At 50.2% G+C, this 15642-nt stretch overlaps 1 protein-coding gene across 1 annotated transcript in view; it reads left to right on the top strand.

The window, feature by feature from the left end:
* dock3 (dedicator of cytokinesis 3) overlaps positions 1 to 15642 on the top strand; it is a 104018-nt gene that overhangs the window by 42346 nt on the left and 46030 nt on the right. Inside the window, exons 4-5 of the mRNA XM_084704261.1 lie at positions 2455 to 2510; positions 8273 to 8369. Coding sequence (XP_084560387.1) covers positions 2455 to 2510; positions 8273 to 8369 — 153 coding nt within the window. The remainder of the gene's footprint in view (positions 1 to 2454; positions 2511 to 8272; positions 8370 to 15642) is intronic.

Below are 15642 nucleotides of genomic sequence, written 5' to 3'. Positions count from 1 at the left end.
GAGGCAAGTAGGGTGAAGTGCCTTGCCCAAGGACACAACTTCATCTGGCACATCCGGGAATCGAACCAATAACCTTATGATTCATAGCCCGACTCATTAACCGCTCAGCCATCTGACCCCCATATCCGGTATAGCGGTCAGAGGAGGCTAAAAACCAATAGCGAGTCAGTTATTGTTAGCGATTGCGGCTGAATTCTACATCGAGTTTGACCTATTTTGTACAATGAAGACTGCCAAGTCTACACGCACCACTCCTCAGTGATGGTGAATTATTGACCAGTGCACTTGTGACATGGGGCCTCCTCCATACATCTTCAGTTGAACCTGATGTGTTTGTGCACTCTACAGGATAAGTGTGCTTTGGTTTGGAGATGGCGTGTAAGCATGTAAAACAAATAATATAAATAATACAAAATAATAACAAATTGTGTGTGTTTCTGTATCCATGCATACACACGCACATTCGTGTATGTCCACGCACACAACACACACGCGTATGTAAGCCTGCTAGAGTTTGTGCAGTACATAATGTTGCCACCAAATCCAGAGCATGCAAATGAATCTACTCTAACATTCTAGCATAGTCACCATTAGCAGAGGCATATGGAGGCTTTTCATTATTCAGCTTAATGTACCTCTCACCAGGGAAAGGGTCTACTCAACCTTGAGGTGGTTTGGTAATGAGAACAGACACACACATATTGTTCATACATCTCACTTAGTGGTCTCAAGTTTAACAATCTACTGAAGACTTAGAGACTAGCACGGAGAGAGAGAGAGAGAGAGAGAGAGAGAGAGAGAGAGAGAGAGAGAGAGAGAGAGAGAGAGAGAGAGAGAGAGAGAGAGAGAGAGAGAGAGAGCGACAGTGTGTGGAAGGGAGTGTTTGTGTGTATGACTTGTGCTCAAACGTTAAATGTACAAACATACTATGAAAAAAAAACAGAAGAAAAGTCTGTTCTACATGAATGACCACACTTCTCCTGCTTTGGTCCAGGGTTTGAACCCAGACAGCTGGAGTGAAGGTTAACCCTACCAGTTAAACCCTGACAGCTGGAGTGAAGGTTAACCCTACCAGTTAAACCCTGACAGCTGGAGTGAATGTTAACCCTCCCAGTTAAACCCTGACAGCTGGAGTGAAGGTTAACCCTCCCAGTTAAACCCTGACAGCTACAGTGAATGTTAACCCTCCCAGTTAAACCCTGACAGCTGGAGTGAAGGTTAACCCTACCAGTTAAACCCAGACAGCTACAGTGAAGGTTAACCCTACCAGTTAAACCCTGACAGCTGGAGTGAAGGTTAACCCTCCCAGTTAAACCCTGACAGCTACAGTGAATGTTAACCCTCCCAGTTAAACCCTGACAGCTACAGTGAATGTTAACCCTCCCAGTTAAACCCTGACAGCTGGAGTGAAGGTTAACCCTACCAGTTAAACCCTGACAGCTGGAGTGAAGGTTAACCCTCCCAGTTAAACCCAGACAGCTGGAGTGAAGGTTAACCCTCCCAGTTAAACCCTGACAGCTACAGTGAATGTTAACCCTCCCAGTTAAACCCTGACAGCTGGAGTGAATGTTAACCCTACCAGTTAAACCCAGACAGCTGGAGTGAATGTTAACCCTCCCAGTTAAACCCTGACAGCTACAGTGAATGTTAACCCTCCCAGTTAAACCCTGACAGCTGGAGTGAATGTTAACCCTACCAGTTAAACCCTGACAGCTACAGTGAATGTTAACCCTCCCAGTTAAACCCTGACAGCTGGAGTGAAGGTTAACCCTACCAGTTAAACCCTGACAGCTGGAGTGAATGTTAACCCTACCAGTTAAACCCTGACAGCTGGAGTGAAGGTTAACCCTCCCAGTTAAACCCTCACAGCTGGAGTGAAGGTTAACCCTCCCAGTTAAACCCTGACAGCTGGAGTGAATGTTAACCCTACCAGTTAAACCCAGACAGCTGGAGTGAATGTTAACCCTCCCAGTTAAACCCTGACAGCTACAGTGAATGTTAACCCTACCAGTTAAACCCAGACAGCTGGAGTGAATGTTAACCCTACCAGTTAAACCCTGACAGCTGGAGTGAATGTTAACCCTACCAGTTAAACCCAGACAGCTGGAGTGAATGTTAACCCTACCAGTTAAACCCAGACAGCTGGAGTGAATGTTAACCCTACCAGTTAAACCCAGACAGCTGGAGTGAATGTTAACCCTACCAGTTAAACCCAGACAGCTGGAGTGAAGGTTAACCCTCCCAGTTAAACCCTGACAGCTGGAGTGAAGGTTAACCCTCCCAGTTAAACCCTGACAGCTACAGTGAATGTTAACCCTACCAGTTAAACCCTGACAGCTGGAGTGAATGTTAACCCTACCAGTTAAACCTTGACAGCTGGAGTGAATGTTAACCCTACCAAATAAACCCAGTCACTGACAGCTGTATTGAACATTCTCATTCCTGTTTCCACAGGGGATCTTCCCGGTCAGCTATGTGCACCTGAGGAAGGCTGTTGTCACCAACCGAGGGTGAGTGTCCCGCTGTCTGTCTGTCTGTCTTTCTGTCTCTGTCTGTCTCTGTCTGTCTGTCTCTCTGTCTGCCTCTCTGTCTGCCTCTCTGTGTGTCTGCCTCTGTCTGTCTGCCTCTTTGTCTGTTTGTCTGTCTGTCTATCTTTGTCTGCCTCTGTCTGTCTGTCTGTCTCTGTCTGCCTCTGTCTGTCTGTCTCTCTGTCTGCCTCTCTGTCTGCCTCTCTGTGTGTCTGCCTCTGTCTGTCTGCCTCTCTGTCTGTCTGCCTCTCTCTCTGTCTGCCTCTCTGTCTGTCTGCCTCTCTGTCTGTCTGCCTCTCTGCAATCTCATTCTTTCTCTTACTTAGTCTTTCACCCTCTCAGAATTTTATTGAGATCAGCAACAGAAACGTTTGTAAATGTAATTCCTTAATAAAAAATTTATGCTACCGTGATCTGATAGGATTCCAGGTTCAATAATTTACTGTAAAGCATTTGCATGATATTGTTGAAACCTTCATTTTTGCTCTGATTAATCAAAGTTCTGGGTGTTCTCATTTGCATTACCCGTTTAATTAAATGCACGGAGAAGGAAATTAATTGGAATTACAATCCTTTACTGTTTTAAGTATGCCTGGAAGGCATGGAGGGGAGACTGAGTGTCTTTAGTTGGAATAATTATTTCTGGAGTGCTGGTGCCTGTTCTCCTAGGATGGAATTACTACAGAACGGATGTGTGGGTCAGCAAAGATTCATACCGAGGGGATTTCATACTGGTGTATGCGTGTGTGTGCGTGTGTGTGCGTGTGTGTGCGTGTGTGTTTGTGTGTGTGTGCGTGTGTGCATGTGTGTGTGTGTGCATGTGTATAAATGTATGTGCGCTTGTCTGTGTGTGTGTTATTCTCAGAATAGCAGTAAATTAAGAAGATAGCTCGTCCCTCCATCCTCCGTTAGGCGTTTGTCAAAGAAGCGAAAGTAAAAGGCAGCTGAGTCGCTCTCTTCCACGTGTGGAGGAGGGTGAGGAGGCAGGGAGGCAGGGAGGCAGGGGGGCAGGGAGGCAGGGAGGCAGGGGGGCAGGGAGGCAGGTAGGCAGGAGGGTGAGGAGGCAGGGAGGCAGGGAGGCAGGGGGGCAGGAGGGTGAGGAGGCAGGGAGGCAGGGAGGCAGGGAGGCAGGGGGGCAGGAGGGTGAGGAGGCAGGGAGGCAGGGAGGCAGGGGGGCAGGGAGGCAGGAGGGTGAGGAGGCAGGGAGGCAGGGAGGCAGGGGGGCAGGGGGGCAGGGAGGCAGGGGGGCAGGGAGGCAGGGGGGCAGGGGGGCAGGGAGGCAGGGAGGAAGGGGGGCAGGGGGGCAGGGGGGCAGGATGGTGAGGAGGCAGGGGGGCAGGGAGGCAGGGGGGCAGGGAGGCAGGAGGGTGAGGAGGCAGGGAGGCAGGGGGGCAGGGGGGCCGGGGGGCAGGGAGGCAGGGGGGCAGGGGGGCAGGAGGGCAGGAGGAGGCAGGGAGGCAGGGAGGCAGGAGGGTGAGGAGGCAGGGAGGCAGGGGGGCAGGGAGGCAGGGGGGCAGGGGGGCAGGAGGGTGAGGAGGCAGGGAGGCAGGATGGTGAGGAGGCAGGGGGGCAGGGGGGCAGGGAGGCAGGGGGCAGGGGGGCAGGGAGGCAGGGAGGCAGGAGGGTGAGGAGGCAGGGAGGCAGGGGGGCAGGGAGGCAGGAGGGTGAGGAGGCAGGGAGGCAGGGGGCAGGGGGGCAGGGAGGCAGGGGGACAGGGGGGCAGGGGGGCAGGAGGGCAGGAGGAGGCAGGGAGGCAGGGAGGCAGGGAGGCAGGAGGGTGAGGAGGCAGGGGGGCAGGGAGGCAGGGAGGCAGGGAGGCAGGAGGGTGAGGAGGCAGGGGGGCAGGGGGGCAGGGAGGCAGGGAGGCAGGGAGGCAGGGAGGCAGGGGGGCAGGGAGGCAGGGGAGCAGGGGGGCAGGGGGGCAGGGGGGCAGGGAGGCAGGGAGGCAGGGAGGCAGGGATAGAAGCAGATAGAATAAGGAATGGTTTAAGGTTGAGATAGGATGGGGAGGGAGGAAGACAGACCAGCCAGTGACTCAGCTGAAGCTGCTGGTTGAGTGAACATTGTCCCTGCGGTCTTCTCCTTCACATCTCCCCTGAGTCCATCCATGCCAGCGAAATCATCGTCACCTGAGCAAAACTCAAACTCAGTCCCAGACCTATTTATGTATCATACTTCTAAATGTACTTTAGTGAGGCTTGTTCGTGTTAGCATTTCTTCAGCCATTATCCTGAGGGGATCTCAGATTGTTTTGGGTTCACCGTGTACTTTCACAGAGGTGTTGGGTCAGGACTACCAGGCAGAATCATACTGTCGTTCCTGTAGTTATAATCATCCTCACTGACTCATTTGCCCAGCAGAATGTTCTTCTAATTGGAGGGTTTTTCCAAACCTTTTTCAAGCGTTTGTACCAGCAAGGTTCTCTAGCAATCTCTGCTTTGACATCCAATGAGTTTTCAGTTTGTGATTAGTTTTGAGCCTCTCATAAAAAATTGTATCTTGTTTGAATTTTTTGACAACATTCAGGGCATTCGCCGTGAGACTCGCATTTCAGCCATTTCTCACGCTCTCACGCAACACCTTGTATTTCTCACACTGAAAAATAAGGGATAACTTGCCCCGCTATTTACAATGAATGGATGGGGCGCAGGCATACTGAGGGAAAATATCTGCAGGGATGATAGTTTTCTCGAGTTTTCTGAGTTAAATGCCAATCAGAAAACATCACCAGTACCCCCCACACACCTCCCCCCTCCCCCTTACGTCACTACATTCATTTTTCGGACAAACTCTTACTTTCACTTTTATTTCACACAAATGTCAGTACTTTCTACTTATTGTATTTCAAGCCAGACTCGTTACTTTAGTTTTAATCTGTATTTGGTGGCGCTTTTTATTCTTTTATTTCCTGCCTAACACGCACAACAAATGTAAGCTAGTTTATGAACCTACCATGGAGCAAGGCAGAAGGCAACCAAAATAATATTTTCCAAGAACAGTTCAAAAAAGATCTACTTTCTTTGTGTGAAAAAGGTTTTTCAAAAGGTTGCACACAAGTTGAACAAAAACGTATTACTTAAGTATATGTCAGAGCCCATACTTCTTTACTTTAAATTGAGTGAAAAAGTGTAGTCAGTACTCCAACTTTTACCAGTCTTTTTAAACATGAGTATCTATGCTTCTACTTGAGGGAAGGATGTGTGTAATTTTGCCATCTATGGTGATGGCCAGTCACTAATCTCCCTGGAGACATCCAACCGACCAACCAAGACCCACAGATAGAACACTAGGGCCTAGGCTACAGATTCATTACACTTATAACAGATGATGGATTTATTGCAGATTATATCTCCATCTTCATGAAAAGGCTAGTCTCCAGTGGTTTGTGACCTACATATCTCTGGCCATCGTCGCTGCGGTCCTTTCCATATCAATTACTCTTCTCTGTTTAGAATTTCAATACCAATTCTGTAATTGAAGTGAGGCAAATTGTCTGGGGCCCAGGTTAAGCCTGTTTTGGGTTAGTGTTTACTAGCACTCTGGGAGATAGGTGACCTTCTGATGTATCGTACACCTGCATTTATATTACTGCAAAACACCAAGACCTCCTGTGCCGGATCTCCTGTGTTCGACTTCCATACTTTACGACCCCTGGTTTTGCTGGAGGTCTGTCAACTGAGATAGACAGTGATGTGCTGTGATTGTGTGTGTGTGTGTGTGTGTGTGTCTGAATACCTGTTGTATTGTAGAAGAATCATGTCCTGCAGGCTTCTCTCTCTCTCTCTGTACTTTTACTGTCACTGATATTTAGTGTCAGTCAGACACCCCCCCCCACACACACACACACACACACACACACACTCACAGTCTTTGTATCTAGCTTCTACACTTCTACAGGAGAAATGAACACACTGAAGTATTGCCATATGCTGAACATTTTTAAAGCATCATGAAAAAAATCTATTTTTAAAAGTTTACCACAGGAAAAGTATTTTGATTCGTATTTAATGAAAACCTGGCTACAGTTTGCTATGGAACAACCTTGAAAGCTTCCTCACAAGCTTGTGTTTAACGAAGCCTTGTGGAGCCCAACCAGGAATACCTGATAAGATCAATCTACATAGAAGATTAGAGAAGGACAACAAGAACTGTTTGCAGGAGGAGAATCAGGGGAGATGGGGAGGAGGGGAGGAGTCAGATAGATGGAGAGAAAGAGTCTGTAAGACCGTGGGGAGATGGGGAGGAGGGGGAAATTATAATGCTGAGGTGGAAAGAGACAAGAGAGAGAGAAGGGAGAGAGGGAGAAAGAGAGAAAACCAAGTAGAACTAATGTGTGTGCAATCAGAGGGCTCTGGGCACAGGCCTCAGCTGAGACGAGGGGGTAATCTCATTGTGTGGGGAGATGTTAGGGGCTGGGTTTAATTGATTAGTTATAGTAGTAAAGAAAAGAGAAAGAGAGAGAGGGGATGGGGAGAGAGAGAGACAGAGAGAGAAAGAGAGAGAGGGGATGGGGAGAGAGAGAGATAGAGAGAGAAAGAGAGGGGATGGGGAGAGAGAGAGATAGAGAGAGAAAGAGAGGGGATGGGGAGAGAGAGAGATAGAAAGAGAAAGATGTCTCATAAACTAGAAGTCTGAAAACATGCAGTGAACAACTGCTGAAAACCACAAGATGCAGTTACCCAGAGAACACTGGGTCTGGGACTAGAGTCTGGGCTGGAGCTAGGGTATGGGCAAGGGAGGCATGGGGCTGTTACTGGGGCTGGGACTAGAACTAGTGTTTGGGAGGGTGAGGCTGGAACTGGGGCTGGGACTAGAACTCGTGTTTGGGAGGGTGGGGCTGGAACTTGGTTGTGAAGGCCTGTAGGGAGGAGAGATGAGTGTTGGGGCTGGGGGGCTGTAGGGAGGAGAGATGAGTGTTGGGGCTGGGGGGCTGTAGGGAGGAGAGATGAGTGTTGGGGCTGGGGGGCTGTAGGGAGGAGAGATGAGTGTTGGGGCTGGGGGGCTGTAGGGAGGAGAGTTGAGTGTTGGGGCTGGGGGGCTGTAGGGGGGAGAGATGAGTGTTGGGGCTGGGGGGCTGTAGGGAGGAGAGATGAGTGTTGGGGCTGGGGGGCTGTAGGGGGGAGAGATGAGTGTTGGGGCTGGGGGGCTGTAGGGAGGAGAGATGAGTGTTGGGGCTGGGGGGCTGTAGGGGGGAGAGATGAGTGTTGGGGCTGGGGGGCTGTAGGGAGGAGAGATGAGTGTTGGGGCTGGGGGGCTGTAGGGGGGAGAGATGAGTGTTGGGGCTGGGGGGCTGTAGGGAGGAGAGTTGAGTGTTGGGGCTGCTGCAGATTGCGAGCCTGCAAAGCCCATCTCTGTGGAAAACAGTTTTTGAACCATCTGGCTGCTGAATGATTTAGAGAATTCATCGTCAGGAAAAAGTCAGTTGGGTTTTGACTGGAACGTTTAGAGAATGTCAAACGTAATGTTTGTATCGTAACATGTGTGTGCACACACTCACAAATTCACACATACTTAGCCTTAAAGCAGTATGACTCATAACAATGTGTCCCTCAAGTTTTGTTGTCGCTGTTCGTTAATGGTGTGAATGTGAGACAGTGTGTGTGTGCTTTGTCTGTTTTTTTTACTGGTGAGAACCATTAAAATAGTAACTGTGTGTGTATGTGCAGGCAGTATGAAACAGTAATCGTGTGTGTGTGTGTGCAGGCAGTATGAAACAGTAATCGTGTGTGTGTGTCTTTGTGCAGGCAGTATGAAACGGTGGTCCCGCTGGAAGACGCCATTGTGACGGAGGTCACGTCAACACTGCAGGAGTGGGCTCTGCTCTGGAAGCAGCTCTATGTGGTGAGTACCTGCCGTCCCTCACCTCAGAGTGTGTGTGTGTTTTAGTATCGTCCCAAACCTCAGAGTGTGTGTGTGCGTGTGTGTGTGTTTCAGTATCGTCCCAAACATCAGAGTGTGTGTGTGTGAGTGTGTGTTTTAGTATCGTCCCACACCTCAGAGTGTGTGTGTGTGTGTGTTTCAGTATTGTCCCACACCTCAGAGTGTGAGTGTGTGTGTGTTTCAGTATCGTCCCACACCTCAGAGTGTGAGTGTGTGTTTCAGTATCGTCCCACACCTCAGAGTGTGTGTGTGTGTGTGTGTTTCAGTATCGTCCCACACCTCAGAGTGTGAGTGTGTGTTTCAGTATCGTCCCACACCTCAGAGTGCGTGTGTGTGTGTTTCAGTATCGTCCCAAACATCAGAGTGTGTGTGTGTGTGTGTTTCAGTATCGTCCCACACCTCAGTGTGTGTGTGTGTGTTTCAGTATCGTCCCACACCTCAGAGTGCGTGTGTGTGTGTTTCAGTATCGTCCCAAACATCAGAGTGTGTGTGTGTGTGTGTTTCAGTATCGTCCCACACCTCAGAGTGTGTGTGTGTGTGTTTCAGTATCTTCTACTGGAATCATCTCGACCATATTCTCTTCCTGCACTAGAGAGACCTGTGAACTTTGACATGAGAAACAGACACATTCTTCCAACGTTTGCATTTGTGTTTGTCTCTCAGCCCTCATGATCACGCCTCATCTGGCCCTTCCACCGTGGAGCCCTCTGAATCCTTTGTATTACCCTCTGTGTTAGCGTCAAATCGCTTACCTTCTAGGTCAGTGGTTCATATCCCAACCCTGGTCCTCGTGTCCCTGTCCTGCATGTTTTAGATGTTTCCCTGCTCCAACACACCTGATTCAAATGAATGGTTGCTAACAGGCTTCTGCAGAGCTGGATAACGACCCATTCATTTGAATCAGGTGTGTTGGAGCAGGGAAACATCTAAAACATTCAGGACAGGGGGTCTCGAAGACCAGGGTTGGGAACCACTGTTCTAGGTGACCACTGTGTGTATGGGATTGTGGGATTGACCAAGGCTGGGATTGGAACATGGCTAGATCTAGAATGTAGATCTAGAATGTAGATCTAGAATGTAGATCTAGAATGTATCACACATAACAAACACATCACAACATAACATCATCTCTCACACACACACAGCATGTCTACTTTGGACACACCACGTGTGTGTGTGTGTGTGTGTGTGTGTGTGTGTGTGTGTAAGCGAGGACGGTAGTGGAGGTCTCAGATCACAGATAACACATCCTCACTGCCAGTAGCTATGTTTTAGCCTGGGTCACAGTGCGGTCACACACGCACTTACACGCTCTCACACACACACTCACGCAAACCTACATCCTTACACACACAGAGACACTATTACACGCTCACGCACACTTAAACGCTCAAACACACACACCATTACATGCTCACACACACACATACACACACGCACACTTAAACGCTCAAACACACACACCATTACATGCTCACACACACACATACACACACTTAAACGTTCAAACACACACACACACATTGGTTTTCCACACCTCACTGGCCTCATTCAGTTATTATTTAAGCCGACCTCAGGGAGTTGCTGCTGGCCTGTGTCTAATGAACAAAACCAGCGCACTGTGTCAGAGGCTTCGGTCTGGCCTGGCCGCACTCTGGGAATCACAACTGGGTCACAGCGCTTCGCATGCCCAGGCTGCGGACGTGCGCTTGATTTGACCAGGTGTGCCGCTGGCAGTGGCATGATCGGATGATCCTGATTATGGTGGCGACAATGAAGATGAGGATAGTGGGGAAGATGATGATGATGATGATGATGATGATGATGGGGGGGAGACAGACATTGTGGTGTTTCTAAGGGGGGGGGGTTCCAGTTTGGTGATGTGCACTCAGCAGTATAGTTTCCTAAGATACTGCCAACAGTCTGTGGACTGTCAGAGGGGAAATGGATGTTACAGACGCACGTGTGGATGGCTTGTCAACTCCTTCACTCTCATCCTCCCCTTGGCATCCTTACTGTACACACACACACACACACACACACACGTACAGGCACCTTACAAGGATACACTCTGACAGTGTGCCGCAAGGGGACCAAGCACACTCTCAAGTGCAAGGTTTTATTTGCACTGATGTTTTTTTAACACAAACCTGCATGGACACACACACGCGTGTGAAAACATGAGTCTGACCCCGTTGGGTCAGATCATTTCTGTTCTCCACAGCACCTGAGCTAGCCTCACAGGTGTTTCTCCACAGCACCTGAGCTAGCCTCACAGGTGTTTCTCCACAGCACCTGAGCTAGCCTCACAGGTGTTTCTCCACAGCACCTGAGCTAGCCTCACAGGTGTTTCTCCACAGCACCTGAGCTAGCCTCACAGGTGTTTCTCCACAGCACCTGAGCTAGCCTCACAGGTGTTTCTCCACAGCACCTGAGCTAGCCTCACAGGTGTTTCTCCACAGCACCTGAGCTAGCCTCACAGGTGTTTCTCCACAGCACCTGAGCTAGCCTCACAGGTGTTTCTCCACAGCACCTGAGCTAGCCTCACAGGTGTTTCTCCACAGCACCTGAGCTTAGCCTCACAGGTGTTTCTCCACAGCACCTGAGCTAGCCTCACAGGTGTTTCTCCACAGCACCTGAGCTAGCCTCACAGGTGCTGTGGTGAGGTGGTCTTTTAGGAGGGTTTGTGGTTTAGGGTGTGTGCTATTCTCACAGAGCTTCTCAGATGTCTGTGTTTTTGGACGGGAACATGTTGGTCAAATCTAGACTGAGTTGACCCTGTTTGAGACGGAGAGAGAGAGAGAGAGAAAGGAGAGATGAAGAAAGAGAGAGGGGAGAGAGAGAGAGAAGGTCCTCTGTCCTCTTCCGCTACTCTCTCTCCTAATCTCACTCTCTCTTTCTCTCTCTCTCCCTCTGTCTGTCTGTCTGTCTGTCTGTCTGTCTGTCTGTCCTCTCTCCCTCTCTCTGGGAGAATATGGCTACTCTACAATGCTGTTTGAGTGCAGGAGAACAGCATCGTATTTTTTATATCAAAAAAAGATTCAGAGAAAACCTCCCGACATTCAAATATTGATGACCGTGTGATGTGAAAGCTGTGTGTGAGGTGTGGCAGCGGCTGGTGCAGACAGACTGAGAGCGTGTCATGTCTGTTTCCTGTCTCAGTACAGGAAGCAGCAGTGCTGCACTGGAACCAGACACGTCCAGAGGTTACCAAAGATACTGCCAAGAGAGATATACTCTGATAACTGGGATATTTCTACAGTGTATATATGTGTGTTTGTACATGGTTGTGGCTGTGTGAGTGTGGATTGTGTGTGTGTGTGTATGTGTCTGTGTGTGAATTCTGCTCGTGCTGCCCCATGTTAGGAGCCTGTGACAGGTGATTGCCTGGAGAGAAAAGGTGAGCAAGGGTAGAGGGGGTGAAGGGGGATGGGAGGAGGAGGAGAGGGGGGATGGGAGGAGGAGGAGGGGGGGGTGGGAGGAGGAGGAGAGGGGGGATGGGAGGAGGAGGAGAGGGGGGATGGGAGGAGGAGGAGAGGGGGGATGGGAGGAGGAGGAGAGGGGGGATGGGAGGAGGAGAGGGGGGATGGGAGGAGGATAGGGGGGATGGGAGGAGGAGGAGAGGGGGGATGGGAGGAGGAGGAGAGGGGGATGGGAGGAGGAGGAGAGGGGGGATGGGAGAAGGAAGAAAGAAAGAAAATCAGAAAGTCTGCTGTCATCTGGGGGGGAACAGATGTTCAAACGATCCCTCTGTGACTAACACTGACATGGTCACCTTTAGATGCCTCAACACCTTGAGGAGACGTTAGAGGAGGGGAGGGAGGGACGGAATCTAATACTGTTTGGCATTGTCACCTTTAGATGCCCTCCGACCCCGAAGAAGATGGGAGAGGGGGAGGGGGAGGGGAAAGAGAGGGAGAGGAGGCGAGGGTATTCTCTGTTTCTTGTCAGGTGTTGTTTTCTTCAAGAAACCTCTGGCTGCGCCCAACAGGACAACAGGACGAGGGAGGATGGGGGAGGATGAGGGAGGATGGATGGGGGAGGATGAGGGAGGATGAGGAAGGAGGAGGAGGGAGAGGTCGAGATGGGAGGAGGAGAGGAGATCTCTGATGTATGATATGGGATATATCTCTTTCAATTCAATTCAGTATGCTTTCTCGGTATGAGAGTTCATGTAATTCTTTGCTGAAGCAGTCCATAGTAAATGGGCAACACAGAGGTGAAACCGAGAGGAGAGTTGAATCATAGAGGAGACACATATCTGTCTACTTGTCTCTCTGCATCTTCTTAAAGTCGTCCACTGCTGAGGAGTCTGTCTCAGTGACAGCTCTGTGGGTGGGGACAGCTTCCAGTTCCACACCTGTCACTATGGGGCACTCACACCCATCCTCACACACAGACACGACCACACACACACAGAAACACGCACTCTCAGATACACACACACACCGACCAACCAGCCGAACCCTAACCCTACCCTCAGCACTCTGACAAGAGGACAAGTGACAATGACTCCTGTGTGTCTTTACTTGTCTGCGCGTGTCACACACAATCTGTTGCAACTACCATGGTGTTCCCATGGAAACACAGCTCTCCTGTGTGTGTGTGCGTGTGTGTGTGCGTGTGTGTGATTTTGCCTCAAAATTGGAGAGGTATAGAACCATCCCAGTGTGACCAAACAGGTGATGCTGCTCTGGCCTGGCCTCAACACAACTTCTGTGTGCACAAGTGTGTGTTTGTAAGGCAATAGAGTTTGCGGTCAAGACCCTCAGAAGTATTTGAGCAGCAATGAGCTCGCTCTGTGTGCTAACATTGGATAGCTACAGTATATGTGCCAGCACTGACATGGCTGCTTGAGCTAGCCTTGAGCAAGATAGGCGAAAAGCACCAAGTTTACCCATCGAGCAACACAGAGCTAGCTATATTGAGCGAAACACTGCTCTCTAATTTAGGAGGCAGCTCCAACCCTGCACTCATCTGGTGGGTGGCTGGCTGGTTTGGAGAGAGAAGGAGAGGGAGTGCGAGAAAGGCAGAGAGACTTGAGAAAGCAAACCAGAGAGAGAGAGCATCCCGTAGGAAGAACTGTGAGCTGTGTGACAGCCTGTGGTTTTTCTTAGCCGTGTGTGTGTGTGTGTGTGTGCAGCGTCATGTCTAGAGAGGCTGGTTTTCAGCGCTCTCAGCACAGCAGAAGGACCAGCCGCCTCACCACCTCTCCACCGTAAGTAGCCGCCGCCGCCGCTACGTAGACTGACCAATCTCCATCCAGGAGGATTTAGTTTTATCAGGTGTGTGGTATCTGGTGTGTGGTATCTGGTGTGTGGTATCTGGTGTGTGGTATCATGTGTGTGGTCATCATGGGTGCTGAGATGTGCGGCGTAGCTACATGGTGGTGAGGCTGCGTCTGATTGGTCAGGTTCTGTGCTGGGTGTGGTCGGCTGCACTCTCCTCTCTCTGAGCTACTGAAGTGTGTCTGCCTGTCTGCAATGGAGATCTCTGACCAACCTGCTTATGTGCCAGTGTGCATGTGCGGGCGTTGGTGCGTTTGTGCATGTGCGAGTGAGCGTGTGTGTGTGTGTGGGGGGAGGGGGGAGTACGTGTGTGTGTGCTTGCATGTGCGTTTGTGCACGTGCGAGCGTGTGTGTGTGTATGCTGAGGGTCAGACTGGGTCAGGAGAGGATTACGGATGCCTGTGGTGGTCCATGCCAGCTCCCCGCCTGCGCTGAGCCAAGGCCTGGCCACTCCACACCGGGCTCGGCACGCTGGCATATGGGCTCTGCTGGGTCACGCAATCAGGAGCAGACCTTGACTGCACGCACGCACGGACACACATATGGACACAAACATACACACACACACATAGACATAGACACAAACACACACACATGAACACAAACACAACGAACCTCACACACACTCGGAGGGAAAGCCCCTGTTGGGAGGACTTCCTGTCTGGAAAGCTCACAGGAGGACACGGATGATGGAAGACAGATAGAAGCAGAGAGTGAGCGAGAGAGAGAGTAAGAGAGAGGCAGAAAGTGAGCGAGAGAGATATACAGAGAGAGGCAGAAAGTGAGCGAGGGAGATAGACAGAGAGAGACAGAAAATGAGCGAGAGAAATAGACAGAGAGAGGAGAGCAGACAGAATCAAAAGAATGTATTAAGTAACCATCAAACAGGAACAGTGAGGACAGAACTGCACACAGTAAGATAGAGAACACACACACACACACACAGAGACGCACACAGGAGAGGTGGGGACAGCTGAGGACAGCTCGGTGATGAATGACAAGACACAGGTGAGAGGGGAGCGAGGAAGCAGGGGAGAGGAGGAGGAGAGAGACAGACACGGCCCACAGCACAGACACAGCTAGGGAGACCAACAGGGAACACCAAGGTGACTGTGGTTGTGCGAGATAGAGAGAGAGAGAGAGAGAGAGAGAGAGAGAGAGAGAGAGAGAGAGAGAGAGAGAGATGGCAGAAAGTAAAGAGTTGATGTGAGAATATCCTTCAGAAAGGAATGACATAAAGGAACATCCGTGGCATTAACCTAGTGTGTGTGTCTGTGTGTGTGTGTGTGTCTGTGTGTGTGTGTGTGGCATGCTTGTGATTTCTCTGAGGGTTCTAGACTAGTTATAGGTGCTGAACTGTGGGCATCTGTGTAGCCCTCTGTGACAGTGCTTGGTAAAAGTACCTTAAAGAAAACACACATTTCAGCCTCTTAATGCATCTTAGCATGGGGGAAAGGGTGGAGTGAAATGAGCATGTCTAAAACAACCTGACAGAGAACATCCATATTGTATAAGACATCTGGAGGTTCTGCACAGCCTGTTTGTGTGTGTTTGTGTTTGTGTGTGTGTGTGTGTGTCTGTGTTTATGTGTATGTGGTCTCTAGCTTACCAGCAGCTGCAGGTTAGATGGAGACTTTTGAGGAAAGAAGAAAAGGTTTGGGGTCATCACCCACTTTCTCTTTCCTTTTCACATTCTTTGTCCTTTCTTCCTTTCTACCCCTCCTCTCTTTCTCTCTCTCTCTCTCTCTCCCTCTTTCTCTCTCTCACTCTCCCTTTCCCCCATCAGTCTCCCTTTTTCTCGCTCTCCCTCCCTCCCCTGCTCTCTCTCTCTCTCTCCCTACCCTCTCTCTCTCTCTCCTCTCTCTCCCTTCTCTCTCTCTCTCTCTCTCTCTCTCTCTCTCTCTCTCTCTCTCTCTCTCTCTCTCTCTCTCTCTCTCTCTCTCTCA

The sequence above is a fragment of the Hypomesus nipponensis genome, chromosome 9 (genome assembly GCF_054491055.1).
Source record: "Hypomesus nipponensis isolate SF chromosome 9, ASM5449105v1, whole genome shotgun sequence".
Classification (NCBI taxonomy): domain Eukaryota; kingdom Metazoa; phylum Chordata; class Actinopteri; order Osmeriformes; family Osmeridae; genus Hypomesus; species Hypomesus nipponensis.
The sequence above is the reverse complement of the archived record's forward strand: the minus strand, read 5'-3'. Positions and strand labels throughout refer to the sequence as shown.